General features: G+C 44.0%; 2 protein-coding genes and 1 long non-coding RNA gene across 4 annotated transcripts in view; 2 read left to right on the forward strand and 1 right to left on the reverse strand.

Moving 5' to 3' along the window:
* The window catches only part of ATR (ATR checkpoint kinase), a 125,379-nt gene extending 117,623 nt beyond the window's left edge, over window positions 1-7,756 (forward strand). The window contains exon 47 of the mRNA XM_089672570.1: window positions 7,001-7,756. Within this exon, the coding sequence (XP_089528696.1) occupies window positions 7,001-7,174 (174 nt within the window). The 3' untranslated portion in view covers window positions 7,175-7,756. The remainder of the gene's footprint in view (window positions 1-7,000) is intronic.
* Window positions 7,757-7,917: 161 nt separating this feature from the next.
* LOC149466341 (uncharacterized) lies at window positions 7,918-19,668 on the reverse strand. The gene is made up of 2 exons (XR_016312077.1): window positions 19,439-19,668; window positions 7,918-8,286 (listed from the first exon to the last, which is right to left on the reverse strand). It is a non-coding gene; the product is annotated as an uncharacterized LOC149466341 (long non-coding RNA).
* XRN1 (5'-3' exoribonuclease 1) overlaps window positions 19,538-19,907 on the forward strand; it is a 123,361-nt gene continuing 122,991 nt past the window's right edge. For both annotated transcript variants that reach the window (XM_089672571.1, XM_089672572.1), the window contains exon 1: window positions 19,538-19,674. In XM_089672571.1, the coding sequence (XP_089528697.1) occupies window positions 19,600-19,674 (75 nt within the window). In that variant the 5' untranslated portion in view covers window positions 19,538-19,599. The remainder of the gene's footprint in view (window positions 19,675-19,907) is intronic.

Here is a 19,907-nt window from a genome sequence, read left to right on the forward strand (position 1 = left end):
TTCTTAACAAAATATATGTATTTATGATTATATTAATTTGTCCAATTACATTTGAGCCTCTGAAAATGGAGGGACTGTGTATAAAAATGGTTATAGCTGAAAGTCTGCACTTCAAATTCATTTGGATTGTTTTGTTTTAAATTTATTCTGGTGACATACAGAGCCAAAAGTATGAACATTGTGCCTGTGTCCAAATATATTTGGAACTAAATGTATAATACATATAGCCAGAATATTTTTTATTGTGGCTGCACAGTTCATGCTTATGAATAAATCTTAATCTGTTCCTACTGACGTGCATAGGTGGGCTTTAACACCAAGCAGCCGCATATATGCGTCCATTTTTAAATAATATATTGTGCTGAGAGCACGCTCGCTGCATGCACCCAGAACAGCAACTAATGTAGCAGAAAGCTCCCAATGCATGCGATTGGGAGCTTTCTAATCGTGACAGCCAATCACAGCAGTCACATGATTGGAATGCCCACCTCCCCTTTATGACATTTCGATCCAGTTAAAGGGCCTGATGCGGCAACGGGAAGGGGTTAAAAAAACATTTGTCAGATGTCATTTGTGTGCACAGGTTTGTCAGATGCCTGTTCTTCATATTTGCAGCAATTTGAAGATAGCCGAAGATACAGTGCTTTTAGAAAGTATTCAGACCCCCTTCACTTTTTTCAATTTTGTTATGTTGCAGCCTGATACCACAGTTGTTTAACCACTTGCCCTCCTGAGGATTTACCCCCCTTCCTGACCAGGCCATTTTTTGCGTTACAGCGCTGCGTTACTTTAACTGACGATTGCGCGTTCATGCAATGCTGCACCCAAATGAAATTTACGTCCTTTTTTTCCCTACGAATTGAGCTTTCTTTCAGTGGTATTTGATCGCCTGTGCGGTTTTTATTTTTTGTGCTATAAAAAAAAAAAAAAAGACAATTTTGAGGAAAAACAATATTTTTGACTTTTTTCTATTAAACATGTCCAGTAAAAAAATAAAAAAAAATCAAATTTCATCATAAATTTATTCCAAAATGTATTCTGTGAAATATCTTTGCTAAAAAAAAAGAGCAGTGTGCCCGAGCTGACAGGGAGGGAGGACTGTGATCGTCGGAAATCACCGGGTGCTGCCTAATAACTGCCGTCCGGGACCCGATAATTGACAGCCGCGAATGGCAGCGCGGGTAGGGCGCACGCCCGCTACCTAGAAATGCGAAATCACGTATATATATATATAAATGATTTTGCGCACCCCTGCCGCCCTGTAGCAGTATTTCTGCTATAGTGTGGTGGGGATGTGGTTATAGTCATTTTTTTTTCCCTCATTAATCTACACTCAGTACCTCATAATCACAAAGCAAAAACAGAATTTTAGAAATGTCTGTGAATTTATTAAAAATAAGAAAAAGACTGGCATAAGTATTCAGACCCTTTGCAACAACACTTGAAATTTAGCTCAGGTGCCTCCCATTTCTCTTAATCGTTGCTGAGATATTTCTACACCTTGGTTGGAGTCCATCTGTGTTAAATTAAGTTGATTGGACATGATTTAGAAAGGCACACACCTCTCTATAAAAGGCCTCACAGTTTCATACTGTCATTCTGTTTTCATAATGCATATTGATTTTCCAGTTTAATTTCCCCCGGGTGCCAGTGCTGAATAGAGTAGTTCAAGCAACTTCCACTAAAGGCCTTATTTCTGTTACCTACTTAGCCCTGTTAGAGAGCTCCATTCATAAATTCCATCTGCCCTCTAGAGTAAAGTGGGAACAGGATAGAGGGCCCATTTCTAACACTGTTTGGGAGGAAATCCTTCGGGCAATCCCTCGTCTCACTTTCCTCTTTACATAGGTTTTCCCAAATTTTTATTCTCCATAGGGTGTACAGTACCCTGGAATTTCTGTGTACTATTGGCTTTAAAGCCGACCCAGATTGTCCTTGATGTGGTAATTCAGGGTCTTTGATACATCCATTAGGGTGTTGCCAAAAACTCCAGAGATATTGGGCAGAGGTTGTGGGCACACTTAATGGACTATTAGATATGAATCTTCCAGTGGATCCTCGTAAATGTCTATTGGGCTATGTTGATTTCCACTGCTTAAGCCAGAAAGTATTTAAATCCCCTTCACTTTTTTTCAATTTTCTTATGTTGCAACCTGATATTACAGTTGTTTAAATTCATGGCAGCCACTCTGCCATAAAGCCCAGATCGGTGGAGAGCTGCAGTGATGGTTGTCTTTCTGGAACTTTGTCCCATCTCCATAGAGCAGTGGTTCTCAACCTTTCTAATGCCGCGACCCCTTAATACAGTTCCTCATGTTGTGGTGACCCCCAACCATAAAATTATTTTCATTGCTACTTCATAACTGTAATTTTGCAGTGGGAGGAGTAGTGCCATGTCATTGGTGTCAGTGGAAGGAGTAGTGCCCCATCACTGATGTCAGTGGGATGAATAGTGCCCCATTGTTGGTATCAGTGGGAGGAATAGTGCCCTATCACTGATGTCAGTGGGATGCATAGTGCCCCATCACTGGTGTCAGTGGGAGGAATAGTGCCCCATCACTGGTGTTAGTGGGAGGAATAGTGCCCCATCACTGGTGTCAGTGGGAGGAATAGTGCCCCATCGTTGGTGTCAGTGGGAGGAATAGTGCCCCATCGTTGGTGTCAGTGGAAGGAATAGTGCCCCATCGTTGGTGTCAGTGGGAGGAATAGTGCCCCATCGTTGGTGTCAGTGGGAGGAATAGTGCCCCATCGTTGGTGTCAGTGGGAGGAATAGTGCCCCATCGTTGGTGTCAGTGGGAGGAATAGTGCCCCATCGTTGGTGTCAGTGGGAGGAATAGTGCCCCATCGTTGGTGTCAGTGGGAGGAATAGTGCCCCATCGTTGGTGTCAGTGGGAGGAATAGTGCCCCATCGTTGGTGTCAGTGGGAGGAATAGTGCCCCATCGTTGGTGTCAGTGGGAGGAATAGTGCCCCATCGTTGGTGTCAGTGGGAGGAATAGTGCCCCATCGTTGGTGTCAGTGGGAGGAATAGTGCCCCAACGTTGGTGTCAGTGGGAGGAATAGTGCCCCATCGTTGGTGTCAGTGGGAGGAATAGTGCCCCATCGTTGGTGTCAGTGGGAGGAATAGTGCCCCATCGTTGGTGTCAGTGGGAGGAATAGTGCCCCATCGTTGGTGTCAGTGGGAGGAATAGTGCCCCATCGTTGGTGTCAGTGGGAGGAATAGTGCCCCATCGTTGGTGTCAGTGGGAGGAATAGTGCCCCATCGTTGGTGTCAGTGGGAGGAATAGTGCCCCATCGTTTGTATCAGTGGGAGGAATAGTGCCCCATCGTTTGTATCAGTGGGAGGAATAGTGCCCCATCGTTGGTGTCAGTGGGAGGAATAGTGCCCCATCGTTGGTGTCAGTGGGAGGAATAGTGCCCCATCGTTGGTGTCAGTGGGAGGAGTAGTGCCCCATCATTGGTGTCAGTGGGGGGAGTAGTGCCCCATCATTGGTGTCAGTGGGGGGAGTAGTGCTCCATCACTGGTGTCAGTGGGGGGAGTAGTGCCCCATCACTGGTGTCAGTGGGAGGAGTAGTGCCCCATCACTGGTGTCAGTGGGAGGAATAGTGCCACATCATTGGTGTCAGTGGGAGGAATAGTGCCCCATCATTGGTGTCAGTGGGGGGAGTAGTGCCCCATCATTGGTGTCAGTGGGGGGAGTAGTGCCCCATCATTGGTGTCAGTGGGAGGAATAGTGCCCCATCACTGGTGTCAGTGGGAGTAGTGCCCCATCACTGGTGTCAGTGGGAGTAGTGCCCCATCACTGGTGTCAGTGGGAGGAATAGTGCCACATCATTGGTGTCAGTGGGAGGAATAGTGCCACATCATTGGTGTCAGTGGGAGGAATAGTGCCCCATCATTGGTGTCAGTGGGAGGAATAGTGCCCCATCATTGATGTCAGTGTGGTGGAGGGGAGAATAGTGCCCCATCATTGGGGCCAGGGGGGGGGGGAAATAGTGTCCCATCGTTGGTGTCAGTGGGGGGAGGAATAGTGCCCCATCATTGGTGTCAGTGGGAGGAATAGTGCCCCATCATTGATGTCAGTGTGGTGGAGGGGAGAATAGTGCCCCATCGTTGGGGTCAGGGGGGGGGGAAATAGTGCCCCATCGTTGGTGTCAGTGGGGGGAGGAATAGTGCCCCATCGTTGGTGTCAGTGGGGGGAGGAATAGTGCCCCATCGTTGGTGTCAGTGGGGGGAGGAATACTGCCCCATCGTTGGTGTCAGTGGGGGGAGGAATACTGCCCCATCGTTGGTGTCAGTGGGGGGAGGAATACTGCCCCATCGTTGGTGTCAGTGGGGGGAGGAATAGTGCCCCATCGTTGGTGTCAGTGGGGGGAGGAATAGTGCCACATCGTTGGTGTCAGTGGGGGGAGGAATAGTGCCACATCGTTGGTGTCAGTGGGGGGAGGAATAGTGCCCCATCGTTGGTGTCAGTTGGGGGAGGAATAGTGCCCCATCGTTGGTGTCAGTTGGGGGAGGAATAGTGCCCCATCGTTGGTGTCAGTGGGGGGAGGAATAGTGCCCCATCGTTGGTGTCAGTGGGGGGAGGAATAGTGCCCCATCGTTGGTATTAGTGACACAAATGATGGGGCACTATTCCTCCCACTGACACCAATGATACTTACCTTGCTGACCCCTGCTCCAGCCTGGGCTCGCTCTCTCACTTACCTGTCAGCTGTCTTCCTTCTCTGGCCGCTCTCCTCTTCACTCGCTCCGGCAGCTCCCTCGGTCTTCTTTGATGTACGCGCGCTGCCGCTCGGCTCCTCCTCTCCAAGCTCCACCTCCTCGCCGGTGATTGGCCGCCTGTGTGCCTCTCCAGAGCTACAGTTCCGGTGGCCAATCAGCGGCGAGGAGGCGGAGCTGCTGAGCGATCCCGGAGGTGTGGCCAGGTGACAGCAGCGTATCATCCCGCCCACACATCGCCGGAGACTGCAGCGGTGTCTCGGTTCCTAAGACCATCGGAAATATGTGTTTTCCGATGGTCTTAGGCGACCCCTGGGAAATGGTCGTTCGACCCCCAAAGGGGTCGCGACCCCCAGGTTGAGAACCGCTGCCATAGAGGATCTCTGGAGCTCAGTTATCGGGTTCTTGGTCACCTCTCTTACTAAGGCCCTTCTGCCCTGGTTGCTTAGTTTGGCTGGGCGACCAGCTCTTGGAAGAGTCCTGGTTGTGCTAAACTTCTTCCACTTGAGAATTAAGGAGGCCACTGTGCTCTTGGGAACCTTCAGTGCAGCAGAATGTTTTTTGTAGCCTTCCCAAGATCTTTTGCTTGCAATAAACCTGTCTCTGAACTCTGCAGGCAATTCCTGACCAGGCCATTTTTTTCATTACGGTGCTGCGTTACTTTAGCTGGCAATTGCGTGGTCATGCAACACTGCACCCAAATGACATTTATGTCCTTTTTTTCCCACAATTCAAGCTTTCTTTTGGTGGTATTTGATCGCCTGTGCGGTTTTTATTTTTTGCGCTATAAACGAAAAAAGACCGACAATTTGGAGGGAAAGAAACTATATTTTTGATGTTTTGCTATTAAACATGTCCAGCAAAAAAATTTTAAAAATCTAATTTTGTCATAAATTTAGGCCAAAACGTTTTCTGCTACATCTTTGCTAAAACAAAAACAAAATCCCAATACGTGTAATTTAATTGGTTTACATGAAAGTTATAGTGTTTACAAATGGTGGTATATATACTGGAATTTTTTTTATTATACTAGTAAGGGTAGCGATCAGCGACTTGCGGCAGGGATTCTGACACTGGGCGGGAACTGACTGTCACTGACATGCCCAGTGACACTAATACACTGATCAGTGCTAATAAAAAGCACTGACACTGTACTAATGGCACTGGGCAGGAAGAGGTTAACATCTGGGGCCATCAAAGGGTTAACTGTGTGCTGTTTTACTGTGTGCCCTGTGTGTGTTTCACTTTGTCTGCATGTGGCTTTGTATGGCTCTGCTATAGACATTTAAGAGGATCTACTGGAAGATTCATATCTAATAACCCATTAAGAGTACCCACAACCTCTGCTCAATACTTCTGGAGTTTTGGGCAACGCCATAATAGGTGTATCGAGGACCCCGGATTACCACATCAAGGAAAAACTGGGTCAGCTTTAAAGCCAATAGCACACACAAATTCCAGGGTACGATAAATCTTATGGAAAATAAAAATTTGAGTAAACCTATGTGAAGAGGAAAGTGAGATAAAAGGGATTGCCTGAAGGATTTCCTCCCAAGCAGTGTTAGAACTGGGCCCTATATCCTGTTCCCACTTTACTCTAGAGGGCAGATGGAATTTATGAAATTTGCTGGGCTAAGTAGGTAATAGAAATAAGGCCTTTAGTGGAAGTTGCTTGAACTACTTTATCCAGGACTGGCACAGAGGAAAACCAAAATGGAGAATCGATATGCATTGTCAGCTGTAAGGCCTTTTATAGAAAAGTGTGCCTTTCTAAATCATATCCAGCCAATTTAATTTACCACAGATGACTCCATGCAAGGTGTAGAAACACCTCAGCAACTATTAAGAGAAATGGGAGCTAAATTTCAAGTGTTGTTGTAAAGGGTCTAAATACTTAAGCCAGTGTGATATTTCAGTTTTTTTATTTAATACATTTACAGACATTTCTGAAATTCTGTTTTTGCTTTGTATTATGAGGTACTGAGTGTAGATAAATGAGGAATAAAATGAGTTTAAACAACTGTAGTATCAGGCTGCAACATGACATTGAAAAAAGTGAAGGGGGTCTGAGCACTTTCTGAATGCACTGTATGTGCTGGCACCTGGAGGTGGCTGTTATTGGTTCCCAGATGTGGATTACAACATAGTCTAAGTGTATATTGTTGTTTAGTTCCCACAGATTGTAGGTTTTAATAAAATAGTAATGTTTACTTTAAAGCATACTTCCTGACTTTTGAAAAGGAAAATCAAAGTAAAAAATATTTCCGCTTTGTTTTCAGGCTAAAACCCATGTGCTTGACATTGAACAGAGGCTGCAAGGTGTTATAAAGACTAGGAATCGTATCAAAGGCCTTCCACTGTCTATTGAAGGACATGTTCACTATTTGATTCAAGAAGCTACTGACGAAAACCTTTTGAGCCAAATGTACCTAGGCTGGGCACCTTACATGTGATTACTGCTGTAAACCAGACATACTCATTGTCAGCTTTTACATACCACCAATTTGATCAACAATGCAGAAAAGAGTTAACAATTCTCTTTTGTGTCCAAGCAGCCCCTAAACCTTGGGTGATCTGTGCAGATACACACTTGCTGTTTTCACCCTGCCGAAGCCTGATTATTAATGTGATGGTTGTCCTCAGTCAATAATATTGCGGAGTGTTGGTTGTTGCCACATTCTAAATTCCTAGATGAAGCTTTGTGACTCTTAATTTATAACAGACCACTTTGTTTTGTTTGATAGTCCAAGCTGTATTTTTTTTCTTCTTAAATAGTTTATTACAATCTCCTAAGGGATAGGAGATAACTTTCAGAGTCATTTTTTGGACTTTCTCTAAGGAGAAGACCCCTGTGGGGAGTTTATAGATGTTATAGATGAAAACCTGCTGTTCTAAGCAGTGATTAAGTATACAGTTTTCTGTTTACCACAAAAAGATTAAAAACATTGTTATATTGTGATTTTCTTACAACTGTACTGTAAAAAATCTAATTAAAATGAGTTTGCAAGAATAAAGTTATTCTGTTTAGTAGGTAATGTTGGTAATTGTATTTTTCATGCTTTTTTTCCCCAATTTTCCCAGATAAATTGAGGCTGATTTACTAAAGGGGTAGATCATGTTCACCTTCCAAAATTCCACGTAGCTTAGAAAACGTGACAATTAACTTTTGCAATGAATACCCAATCATGTGCAAGGAAAATTTTAAAGTACAAGATTTTTTATTGATTGAATGATTGAAGTCACTTTTGGTGGCATACTCTCTGAGGTTACAGGATGTCTAGAGAGGTCATCACCTGATCCTATAGCGTCAGTGTCCTCGCTAGTCAAAACACTGCAGAATCTTCAACATCATGGTGGCCCAGATAGGCAGCGAGTAACACTGTAAAAACAGATGACTTGTTTCTTTAACCTCTAGTGATCTTGAGATTGCACAGGTGGTTATAATCCCGACCCTTCAGTCAGAAACCATTTTGATAAAGGACATGCTGAAATGACAGACTGACAATAGGTTATGCCAAGGGTAAAATCTGAAATTGATGATATGTGTCCAAAGAAGGCATAGGACCTGCAAGAGAAATGGGCATACTGTGTTATGATGTGGGCTCCAGACCAGACAAGAGACCTCAATTTTTACAGAAACAAAATTATTCCAGGAGATCCAACATTATGATCAAATTAATCTATAAATTCCCTGTGTAGGTTGTGTTCTGGAATTTCTATAATTGCATATTCACAGAGTGCATAAAGACCATTTGTTCTATAGTGTTGTAAACCTCTCACAAACCTAAAGCAGCACCTGTTCGTTTATATATGCCGCCATTACAGGACTCTCATTTTGAAAGTACTTGCCTGTAAAAGTATTAAAGCCTTTGGATTAACAAATTGAGTCACTGATTAGGTGTTTGTAATCAGTGACTCAAAAGATTGAGTTCTGACTTGCTACATGCATGTTTAACCTAATGACTCAAAGTATCAAGACCAGAGTCAGCCAGGCAACTGGTATTATAGAAGTCATCAGACACTGCCTACATTAGAAAGGTTTAGTCTGATGACAGATTTCCTGCAAAGTTGCTCATTGATTCCTGATAACATGCAGGTCACTGGAGAGAGGTTGCAGAGTAAGTAGGCCATGCTCTCAGCATGAGAACTTAGCATGACTATGTTAAAAAGCCAAATGACCAAGGCAAATATACTGTTAAAAAATGCAGTTTATATGTAAGGTCCATTTTGTCTTTAATTTTCAAAGCTTAACTGAACAAGCTTAAGATAGAAGCTGATTGGTTGCCATTCACAGCTGCTCCGGATTCTGTCCCAGTTTTGATAAATGTCCCCCGTTACCTCTGTGCAAGAGCTTCCAGTAATAAAAACCAGGCATTGCTGCTATCTCTCCTTGTGCAGGATTATATCTGCCTCTTGTGTAGTTTTCTGTAGGAAGTCTGTATTGGGTGGCTGCTGGTGCTCTCCCACAACTCTGCTCTGCATAGGCTACACTATATGATAATCTCAAATACTGTGACACCCCCTCCTAATTATTGAGTGCAGGTGTTTCCAGTGAAGGTTCTTGTTAATGTTACAGTATAAAAAGAAATATTAAACAACTGTGTGCTTCCAACCTTGTGATGACAGTTTTAGGGTGCGACTGTGCCCAAAAGTCAGGTCCAAAATTATATGGTTTGATGATCTTGGTGTAGGGGAACCTGAGTTGACTTCACAGAGCCTTGACCTCAACCCTATTGAAAATCTTTGAGATATACTCAAATGCCTATTGCGTGCCAGACCTTCTCGTTCAACATCAGTACTAGACATCACAAGTGCTTTTTACTAAATGGGCCAATATCCCACAGACACGCTTTCCAGTGGAACCTGTTATAGCCCCAAAGTGTTGTTCAGTTACATAGTCTGGCTGAAAAAAGACAAAAGTCCATCCAGTTCAACCATAAAAAAAAGTTATAATCCTACACCCACAGTTGATCCAGAGGAAGGCAAAAAACCCAGCAAATCATGATCCAATTTGCTTCTGCAGGGGAAAAAATTCCTTCCTGATCCCCCGAGAGGCAATTGGATATTCCCTGGATCGACTTTACCTATCACCTACCTATTTTTACCTACCTAATATATTGAAGACCGTACAATTACAATACTTTTCAGTACAGAAGGAATAGGAGGGCCCTGCTCGTGAAGCTTACAATCTAAAGGAAGGGGGAGGTGATACAAAAGGTTATAGCTGCGGGGGATGATCTGGCGGAGGTGATTCAAGTACAGTTCTTAGGTGGAGGTGGGGTAGGCTTCCCTTAAGTGAGTTTTCAAAGATCGCCTAAAGGCAGACAGGGTGGGGGCTGACTGGACATGCTGTGGTAGGGAGTTCCAGAGGATGGGAGAGGCTCTGGAGAAGTCCTGGAGGCGAGCATGGGAGGAGGTGATGAGGGAGCTAGAGAGGAGGATATCATGGGAGGAGCAGAGTGGCCGATTTGGGCGGTATCTGTGGATGAGGTTGGTGATGTAGCTAGGGGCAGTGTTATGGATGGCTTTGTAAGCTGTGGTTAGTATTTTGAATTTTATACATTGGGTTAGTGGAAGCCAGTGAAGGGATTGGCAGAGAGGGGCAACTGATCGGTTGGTAAGGTGTATGAGTCTAGCAGCAGCATGCATAATAGACTGAAGGGGGGATAGCCTATATAACGGTAGACCAGTGAGGAGGGAGTTGCAGTAATCGAGGCGGGATAAAACCAAGGCGTGGATAAGTTTTTTTGTGGTGTCATTGGTCAGAAAGGGCGGATTTTGGAAATGTTACGGAGGTTGAGGCGGCAGGATTTAGCCAGTGATTGGATGTGAAGAAAAACAACATATTTCCATGCAAACTAATTTACCGCTTTGAGCACAGAAATACGGACATAATCAGACCGCTAGGGAGGCTACAGTTTGGTGGCTGACGTTTGGCAACTCGAACCTTCAGCTCCCTCTACAGATTTTCAATTGGATTAAGGTCTGGAGACTGGCTAGGCCACTCCAGGACCTTAATGTGCTTCTTCGTGAGCCACTCCTTTGTTGCCTTGGCCTTGTGTTTTGGGTTATTGTCATGCTGGAACACCCATCCACTACCCATTTTCAATGCCCTGGCTGAGGGAAGAAGGTTCTCACCCAAGATTTGATGGTACATTGCCCCGTCCATCATCCAGTTGATGCGGTGCAGTTGTCCTGTCCCCTTAGCAGAAAAACACCCCCAAAGCAGAATGTTTCCACCACGTTTGACAGTTGGGATGGTGTTCTTGGGGTCATTGGCAGCATTCCTCCTCCAAACACGGTGAGTTGAGTTGATGCCAAGAGCTTGATTTTGGTCTCATCTGACTCACAACACTTTCAACCAGTCCTCCTCTGCATCATTCAGACATTCAGTGGCAAACTTCAGACGGGCCTGGACATGTGCTTTCTTGAGCAGAGGGACCTTGTGGGCACTGCAATTGTTTTCTTGGTGACTGTGGTCCCAGCTGCCAGGAGATCATTGACATGATCCTCACGTGTAGTTCTGGGATGATTCCTCACTGTTCTTATGATCATTGACATTCCACGAGGTGAGATCATGCATGGTGCACCAGACCTAGGGAGACCGACAGTTGCTTTGTGTGTCTTCCATTTGCGAATGATTGCACCAACTGCTGTCACCTTCTCACCAAGCTGCCTAGCAATAGTTTGGTAGCCCAGTCCAGCCTTGTGTAGGTCTACAATCTTGTCCCTGACATCCTTGGACAGCTCTTTGGTTTTTGCCATGGTAGAGTTTGGAATCTGATTGTTTAATTGCTCCTGTAGACAGGTGTCTTTTATACAGGTAACAAAATGAGATTAGCACTCCCTTTAAGAGACTGCTTCTAATCTCAGCTTGTTACCTGTATGAAAGACACCTGGTAGCCAGAAATCCTGTTGAATGATAGGGGATCAAATACTTCTTTCCCTCATGAACATGCAAATCAGTGCATCATTTGTTAGACATGCATTTCTTTAGAATTTTCTGTTGCTATTCTGTCTCTTAGTGTTACAATACACCTACCATTCGATTTTTAGACTAATCATTTCTTTGTGAATGGGCAAACATTCAAAATCAGCAGGGGATCAAATACTTATTTCCTTCACTGCATCTATCATGCCATACCATCAGGGAGGTGTATGATTGGCCCCAAATTTAACGACCCCAAACATGCAGACAATGTCATTAAGGACTACCTTCAGTTTAATGAAGAACAAGGAACCCTGGAAGTGATGGCTTGGCCCTCACAGAGCTCTGATCTCAACATCATGGTCTCTGCATGAAGAGACAGGATGATTACATCCACAAAATCAGTTGCTAGTTCTCCATGATGTTTGGAACAACCTGCCTGCTGAGCTCCTTCAAAAACTGAGCAAGTGTACCCAGAACAATTGGAGAACTGATGTTTTGAAGGCAAAGGGTGGTCACACCAAATATTAATTTGATTTGGATTTTTCTTATCATTTACTTTCCATTTTGTAAATTGAGAAAAATAAATTATTAACACTTCTATTTTTGAAAGCATTCTTCATTTACTGCATTTTTCACACCTTCCTAAAACTATTGCACGGTACTGTATGACATCATGTTGTAGAAAAACCTGTTTAAAACAATTATATACATGTATAGTATATTTCCCTATCAATTTATTATTGCTAGCAGTAGAAGGATTAAAAATAGCTCACTTCATATTGTTCAATCAACCTCCTCGACATCTGGATAGCAACGTATCCTATTGACACGTTTACCTGATTTCCACAATTGTAATGTATCAAGCCGCGCTATAAATTATCCCAAAATTCAAAGAAAACCTAAATATTATGGTGTATGAACAACATCTATAATAATATTGGTGGTATATCAAACCATACTGTGAAATATTCACATTCTTTTATCCAGTGTTTCATAAAATGTATGAATAAAGTGCATAACCATGATGTCACGCCGGGCATATGCGCAGCACCGCACGACGTCCGGGCAGTCATAGGATGCTGCAAGCACAGGAGACTGCCCTCTAGAGGCGCCTAGACAAAGCAAAGGCTCCGTCCGCACCGCCAGGGGCACAGAACAACCCACAAGGGTACAAAACCCATGAGACCATCCATACCCCGTGCTGGATTCCCAAACCAAGGGTCACCCTGGAATCCATCTAAACGACAAAACATGCCAGTATGACTAAAGCAAAATGCTAATAACATATGATACAAAAAAGAAAAGAAATTGCAATACCAAATGTACATATTATAACAAAATAACAGTGTGATATGTTTGCTGCATTAAAGTCCCATATTTTTGTGCAGGCTAATATAGGCCTTCCTTCCAGTGTGGATTATTCCTCGTCTGCTCCGCAAGGTAGAGGAATGGAAGAGAAGAAATCTGTGATTCTCATTGCACCAAATTGGTCTTGTAAGAGCCTGGTACACATATATACAAGGGGTTTTCAAATCAAACCAGGACTTTTAATTTTACAGGTATAAAAAGGGATTCTAGTGTGGCGGTTCTACCTTTGGTAGTAAGTGGCAAGTGTGTCCTATTACTGATAGGCGACACATGTTGTGGTCCAGGCTGGAGACTGTTAATTATCACAGAAAACAGTGTTAGTGTGTGCATGGATCAGCATGTAGCAAAGTTTCTTGTGAACGAAGGTGTAAAGCCCACAGATATCTACACAAGACTTCAAGCATGGTACGGTGATGAGACGCTCAGCCGCAGTAAGACATTGAATGGTGGCCATATGGTTGTATGACTGTCAGTGACGATTCCGGCTGTGTTGGTTCTCAGCCCACAGCAGGCATGAAATTGGACCCCTAAAATAGTTCCTCAGAGGTCAGCACTGATGACGAAATTAACCACTAGGATGGTTCAGGTGTACTGACAAACCTTTCTATGCCAAAGCTTTCCAGGCATTAGTTAAACACTGTGATAAGTGTATAAATGTAGCAGGGGAGTATGTAAAAAAATAAATACAGTTTTGTTCTTTTATTATATAAACTCAAAAGTCCTGGTTTGACTTCAACACCCATCATATTAAAACTTCTAGGAGACAATTTTTCACTTTTGTTAGGCCCATTGGCACAATTCTGTTTGCGTTGACATTGCCCACCCTAGTAATTCATTGTTTGGTGACATCCTAGGGTCTATAAATATTTAGCCTTTTCCCGTATTGTACATTTAGGGCTCATGTACACTGCAGCTGATAAACTCACATTTAGGAGCTGCTCAGCAGTTTTTTCAGCAGTCCCTGAACTCTTCCTAATGTTTTCCTATGTGTCCATGTTCACATCTTCGTTTACAGTCGTTTGCAGGCATTTGAGTATAGTTGTTTTTTTGAACGCAGACAAATTGCATTCAGCAGTTGATTTTATCAGCGTTTTAAATGCTTGAAATTTTTTTTAAACTCTTCCTGTTCTCGATGCTGTCCAGAGCCTTTTTTCATCATGAAAAATGCATGCAAAGTGTTTTCAAGTGGACAAAACACTGAACACATGATGTTCCTACCAAGCTTGTAATGACCAATTCACACCTCAGACCTCTCCCACCCTTGGAAACAAAAGATATGTTAATGACCATTCACACCTCAAACTACCTCCCAAGTGGCCTTAATGACTCACTCCACCAGACACCTTTCCCACCCTTGGAAACAAAAGAAATGTTAATGAGCAACTCACACCTAAGCTAATCTCAACACATACTGCTCTCTCTGCTTCTACTCTCTGTGTTTCTCTGAAACAGTCTGAAATAGTTAATTTACCACTTTTCAGTGCATTCTGAGCATTTGGTTCTTCTGTGCTTATCTTTAAAAAACGCTTCTAAACACAAACACGCATAAACGACTTAAGCAAACATGACTAAACTGATGTTTTTTAACCTATGTTTTCCAGCAGTCAGTATCTATCGTTCAGAAGTGTCCCATGTACATGGGGCCTTAGGATTATAGGAGTTTTTACATGCCTGTGAATTCAGAGTACAGTACAGGATTCCTCCTCTCTGTTCCTTTGGATTGCTTACTAAAAACAAAAAAGGGTCTCATGACTAGGGGTAGGGTTAAAGGGGTATGCTCAAGGAAGGGGCATGTCCAAAAGCTTTGCCAGTGTCCATTTACCTGAAGGTAGCAGCCTATAACCTGGATCTATGACTATCTGGGTGTGTTCTGTACTGTACTCTTGGATTTACAGCTAAGTCAAAATTCCTTTTTACCTGGAATGTTTGTGCATATGTGCTATTGTACAGAATATCTGTAGGTCACCATGTTGAAAGAAAGTTAGATAGCTTTTTTTAATAGTTTTTGAACATTACAGTGGCTGGATGTTAAAATGGAATGTGAATATTAATATATAAAGACTTGTATAGCTTAATTTACAATATATTGGAACAATATTTTTTTGTAGCAGCGTATAGTGATTTATTGCCAGAAATAAAAAAAAAATCAAATATCAAACAATTTGAAATGTATGAAGTTAAAAAAAAATAGTATGATTTTTCCATGCCAATGATTCAGAAAGTATTAAAGTCAAAGCACCAATGTGACAGCCAAGCTACTATGTTTTGATATGAAACTATAAGCCAATGACAGCTTTTATCTTCTTATATTTAACTACCTGACAACCCAGCACTCTCCACTAGGATGGACCTGTAAATGCATGCAAGAGTATCTCTGAGACCAACTTGCAGTCCCATATAAAAGAGTGTATTTGTAACAAGTATGTATTTAAAGCAGAATTGCACTGCACCTGAGGACCACAAATGCTACTTTAGTCTCGGTTCAAATATATGCGAATTTAGATGCGTTTTGACAAGCACCTATTCGCATGACATGTGAACCAAAAGGCCTTTCTGTGGAGCCCGTTCACATATGTGCAGGATGGCCGCAGTGCGACTTGAAAAGACGTCCTGTGCAATTTTCAGTCCAGTTCAGGTGCCAATCTCATACACTTTAACAATTCACATTGGAATCACACTGGACTGGGCTTTAAAATATCACTGCAAATCAGCCTGCACATGTGAACCCAGTTTAATTCAGTTTTATTATTCAAAGCAAAATCATCCACCCATCCATGTATCCCTGCTTTATTTTGCTTAGAACTCACATTGAAACACACCCCTTGCATATTTCAGGAGGTGTCCATTTTGAGTATGGGCAGATGATTCATGTGGCATTTAATTCCTGGAATTCATCTGCCCTTAGTTTAGGCATGCAGGCAAGAGGATGAGTTAATCTGAGAAAAACCCCTCCTCTCCTAAATACTCCTGGGAAATATGACATTTGCCTAGGCCTGGAAACCAGAAAGTAACTGAAGAAATAAAAAAAACAGTTTTAAACAAGTAAATACAATATACTTTCCTATTTATTTTCTAATGCTTGCAACATAAGGAATAAAAATAATGTTGGTTGGGACAGTCCAGTTCTTCTTGAAGCGTGAGCCTATAGCTGGGACTTGCTTTCAGTTCTGAGAATATACCTGGGAGTGATCTATAGTTCCATACAGGAGTATAGCTTGAACTGGTTTGTACACTGCTCAAAAAAATTAAAGGAACACTTTTTAATCAGAGTATATAATTAAGTCAACTAAACTCCTGGAATGTTGATCTGGTCAGTTAAGTAGCAGAGGGGGTTGTTAATCAGTTTCAGCTGCTTTGGTGTTAATGAAATTAACAACAGGTGCACTAGATGGACAACAATGAGACGACCCCCAAAACAGGAATGGTTTTACAGGTGGAGGCCACTGACATTTTTTTCCCTACTCATTTTTTCTGTTTTTCACTAGTTTTGTATTTGGCTAGGGTCAGTGTCACTACTGGTAGCATGAGGCGATACCTGGACTCTACAGAGATTGCACAGGCAGTCCAACTCCTCAAGGATGGCACATCAATACGTACCATTGCCAGAAGGTTTGCTGTGTCTCCCAGCACAGTCTCCAGAGCATGGAGGAGATTCCAGGAGACAGGCAGTTACTCTAGGAGAACTGGACAGGACTGTTGAAGGTCCCTAACTCATCAGCAGGACCTATAACTGCTCCATTGTGCAAGGAGGAACAGGATGAGCACTGCCAGATCCCTACAAAATGACCTCCAGCAAGCCACTGGTGTGAATGTCTCTGACCAATCAGAATCAGACTTCATGAGGGTGGTCTGAGGGCACGACGTCCTCTAGTGGGCCCTGTGCTCACTGCCCAGCACCATAGAGCTTGATTGGCATTTGCCATTGAACAACAGAATTGGCAGGTCCGCCACTGGCACCCTGTGCTTTTCACAGATGAGAACAGGTTCACCCTGAGCACAAGACTGACATGAAAGGGTCTGGAGAAGCCAAGGAAAGTGTTATGCTGCCTGTAACATCGTTCAGCATGACCATTTTGGTTGGTGGGTCAGTGATGGTCTGGGGAGGCATATCCATGGAGGGACGCACAGACCTCTACAGGCTAGACAATGGCACCCTGACTGCCATTAGGTATCGAGATGAAATCCTTGGACCTATTGAAAGACCCTACACTGTTGCAGTGGGTCCTGGGTTCCTCCTGGTGCACAACAATGCCAGGCCTCATGTGGTGAGAGTATGCATTCAGTTCCTGAAGGATCTGATACCAGTGAATGGCCCCCACGCTCACCTGACCTACATCTAATAGAACACCTCTGGGATATCAGGTTTTGGTCCATCCGACGCCACCAGGCTGCACCTCAGACTATCCAGGGATGCCCTGGTCCAGATCTGGGAGGAAATACCCCAGGACACCATCAGCAGTCTCATTAGCAGCATGCTCCGATGTTGTTAGCCATGCATACAAGCACGTGGGGGCCATACAAACTACCGAAAACCATTTTGAATTGCTGCAATGAAATTTCAGCAAAATGGAGTAGTCTGCTGCATCATTTTTTCACTTTGATTTTCGGGCTGTCTTTGAATTCAGTCCTCTGTAGGTTGATCATTTTCGTTTCCATCAAACGAAAAAAAACATTACCCAGTCCATATCAGTATAGATATCCAGCATGATATTTTTCCCCATTGAGATCTGATGTGTTTACAAAGTGTTCCTTTAATTCTTTTGAGCAGTGTATTTGTAAATGAGATCATAATCATATTTATAAGGCAGTCCCAGCTATGCTCTTACATGGATCTACAAGCCAGTCCTATTTATGCTCTCTCATGAAACCACAAGCCAGTCCAGGTTGTGCTTTCATGTTGTTCCAAATGCCAGTCCTGGTTATGCTCTCTCATGAGACCACAAGCCAGCCCCAGGTATGCTCTCACATTCATCTACAGGCAAGTCCCAGCTACACTATGTTGCCAAAAGTATTGGGCCGCCTGCCTTTACACGCACATGAAATCTAATGGCATCCCAGTCTTAGTCTGTAGGGTCCAATACTGAGTTGGCCCACCCTTTGTAGCTATAACAGCTTCAACTCTTCTGGGAAGGCTGTCCACAAGGTTTAGGAGTGTATTTATGGGAATGTTAGACCATTCTTCCAGAAGTGCACTTGTGAGGTCAGGCAGTGATGTCGGAATGAGAAAGTTTGGCTCACAGTCTCCAGTCTAAATCATCCCAAAGGTGTTCTATCGGGTTGAGGTCAGGACTCTGTACAGGCCAGTCAAGTTCCTTCACCCCAAACTCGCTCATCCATATCTTTATGGACCTTGCTTTGGGCACTGGTGTGCAGTCATGTTGGAACAGGAAGGGGCCATCCCCAAACTGTTCCCACAAAGTTGGGAGCATGAAATTGTCCAAAGTGTCTTGGTATGCTGATGCCTTAAGGGTTCCTCTTCACTGGAACTAAGGGGCCAAGCCCAACCCCTGAAAAACAACCCCTCACCATAATCCCGTCCACCAAACTTTACACTTGGCACAATGCAGTCAGGTAAGTACCATTCTCCTGGCAATCAACAAATCCAGACATGACCATCCTCAGGTCCCCTGCCGGCACTCATGACCACTTCCTCCAGTCAGGTGCCCCCACAGCAAGAAGCTTACTATGGGGGCACCCACTGCTCCATGTGTCTGTTCACACACAGAGCCATTGTTCAGCCCTGCCTCCTCTTTCTTCTCATTGGCTGTTATTGACAGCAGTGGGAGCCAATGGCTCCTGCTTCTGTTTCAGCCAATGAGGAAAGGGAGTCCAGGGATAGCCACAACTTCAGTGCACATCACTGGATCAAGAGGAGTCTTAGGTTAGTATTGGGGGGGCTGCTGCACAGAGAAGGTTTTTTACCTTTGTGCATAGAACGCATGAAGGTAAAAAACCTTGAGCCTTTACTACTTTAAAGTACAACTATAGGCAAAACTTTTTTTTTTCCATTTTGGATAAAAGGAGGTTATAACCCCTGGCAGGTTTTTTGCCCTTTGCATCCCCTTGGGGAGACTTTCCTTCACTTCCTGTCTCATAGCCACAGCAGGAAGTGAAAGGAAATTCCTTGTCCCCACTGGAACATTTCCCCTATTCCTGTTCTGGTGTCAAACCAAAGCTTGGGATATTTCACTCTCACCCTTGGTGATAATAGTAAACAGGACAGAGAAGGTGAATCTCCTGAGTAGGGTGCAGATAGAACCTGGCAGGTGTTCCAATCATTTCCACTCAGTCCAAAACTAAAGTAATAAACTTCAGCCCACAATCCAGACCGGGCTATACTGTCCCATCACTCCATTCATCCACACACCAATGCAGGCCCTGCTGTGCTCCAGCCTCCTCTCCCTCTCAATATATATACGGTAACTATGTACTGGCGCAGAGAAAACCAATCATGGCGGCCCGGTTGCGGTGACGTCTTATTCCCTCCGCCTGCACAAGTCTGATGATATCGGATTGCGCCGGATGTGACGGTTGTGTGCTGTTGCTGCCAGAGACTGATTGCTACCGGACTGTAACAAGATGGGCGTCCCCAAGTTCTATCGCTGGATCTCCGAGCGGTACCCCTGCCTCAGCGAGGTGGTCAAAGAGCATCAGGTAAAGCCAAGGGTGGAGTGACGCGGACATGTGACGTCTTCTTCCTGCTTGGAGGGTCATGTTGTGACATGTCTGTGTCATGACTGGCTGTGTGTCCTCCTACAGCTGTTCCAGGGCTGACAAGTGCTCCCTGTCCTGTACACTCTGTACTGAGCTCACAGCGAGTACTTGTCAGCTACACAGCTCCATTGCATTCCCTCACTGGCTGAAAGGGCAAAGGTGTCACTGCGGCT

This window comes from Staurois parvus, unplaced genomic scaffold (genome assembly GCF_062004578.1).
Source record: "Staurois parvus isolate SC_StPar_1 unplaced genomic scaffold, SC_StPar_1.0 ptg000131l, whole genome shotgun sequence".
Taxonomy (NCBI): Eukaryota; Metazoa; Chordata; class Amphibia; order Anura; family Ranidae; genus Staurois; species Staurois parvus.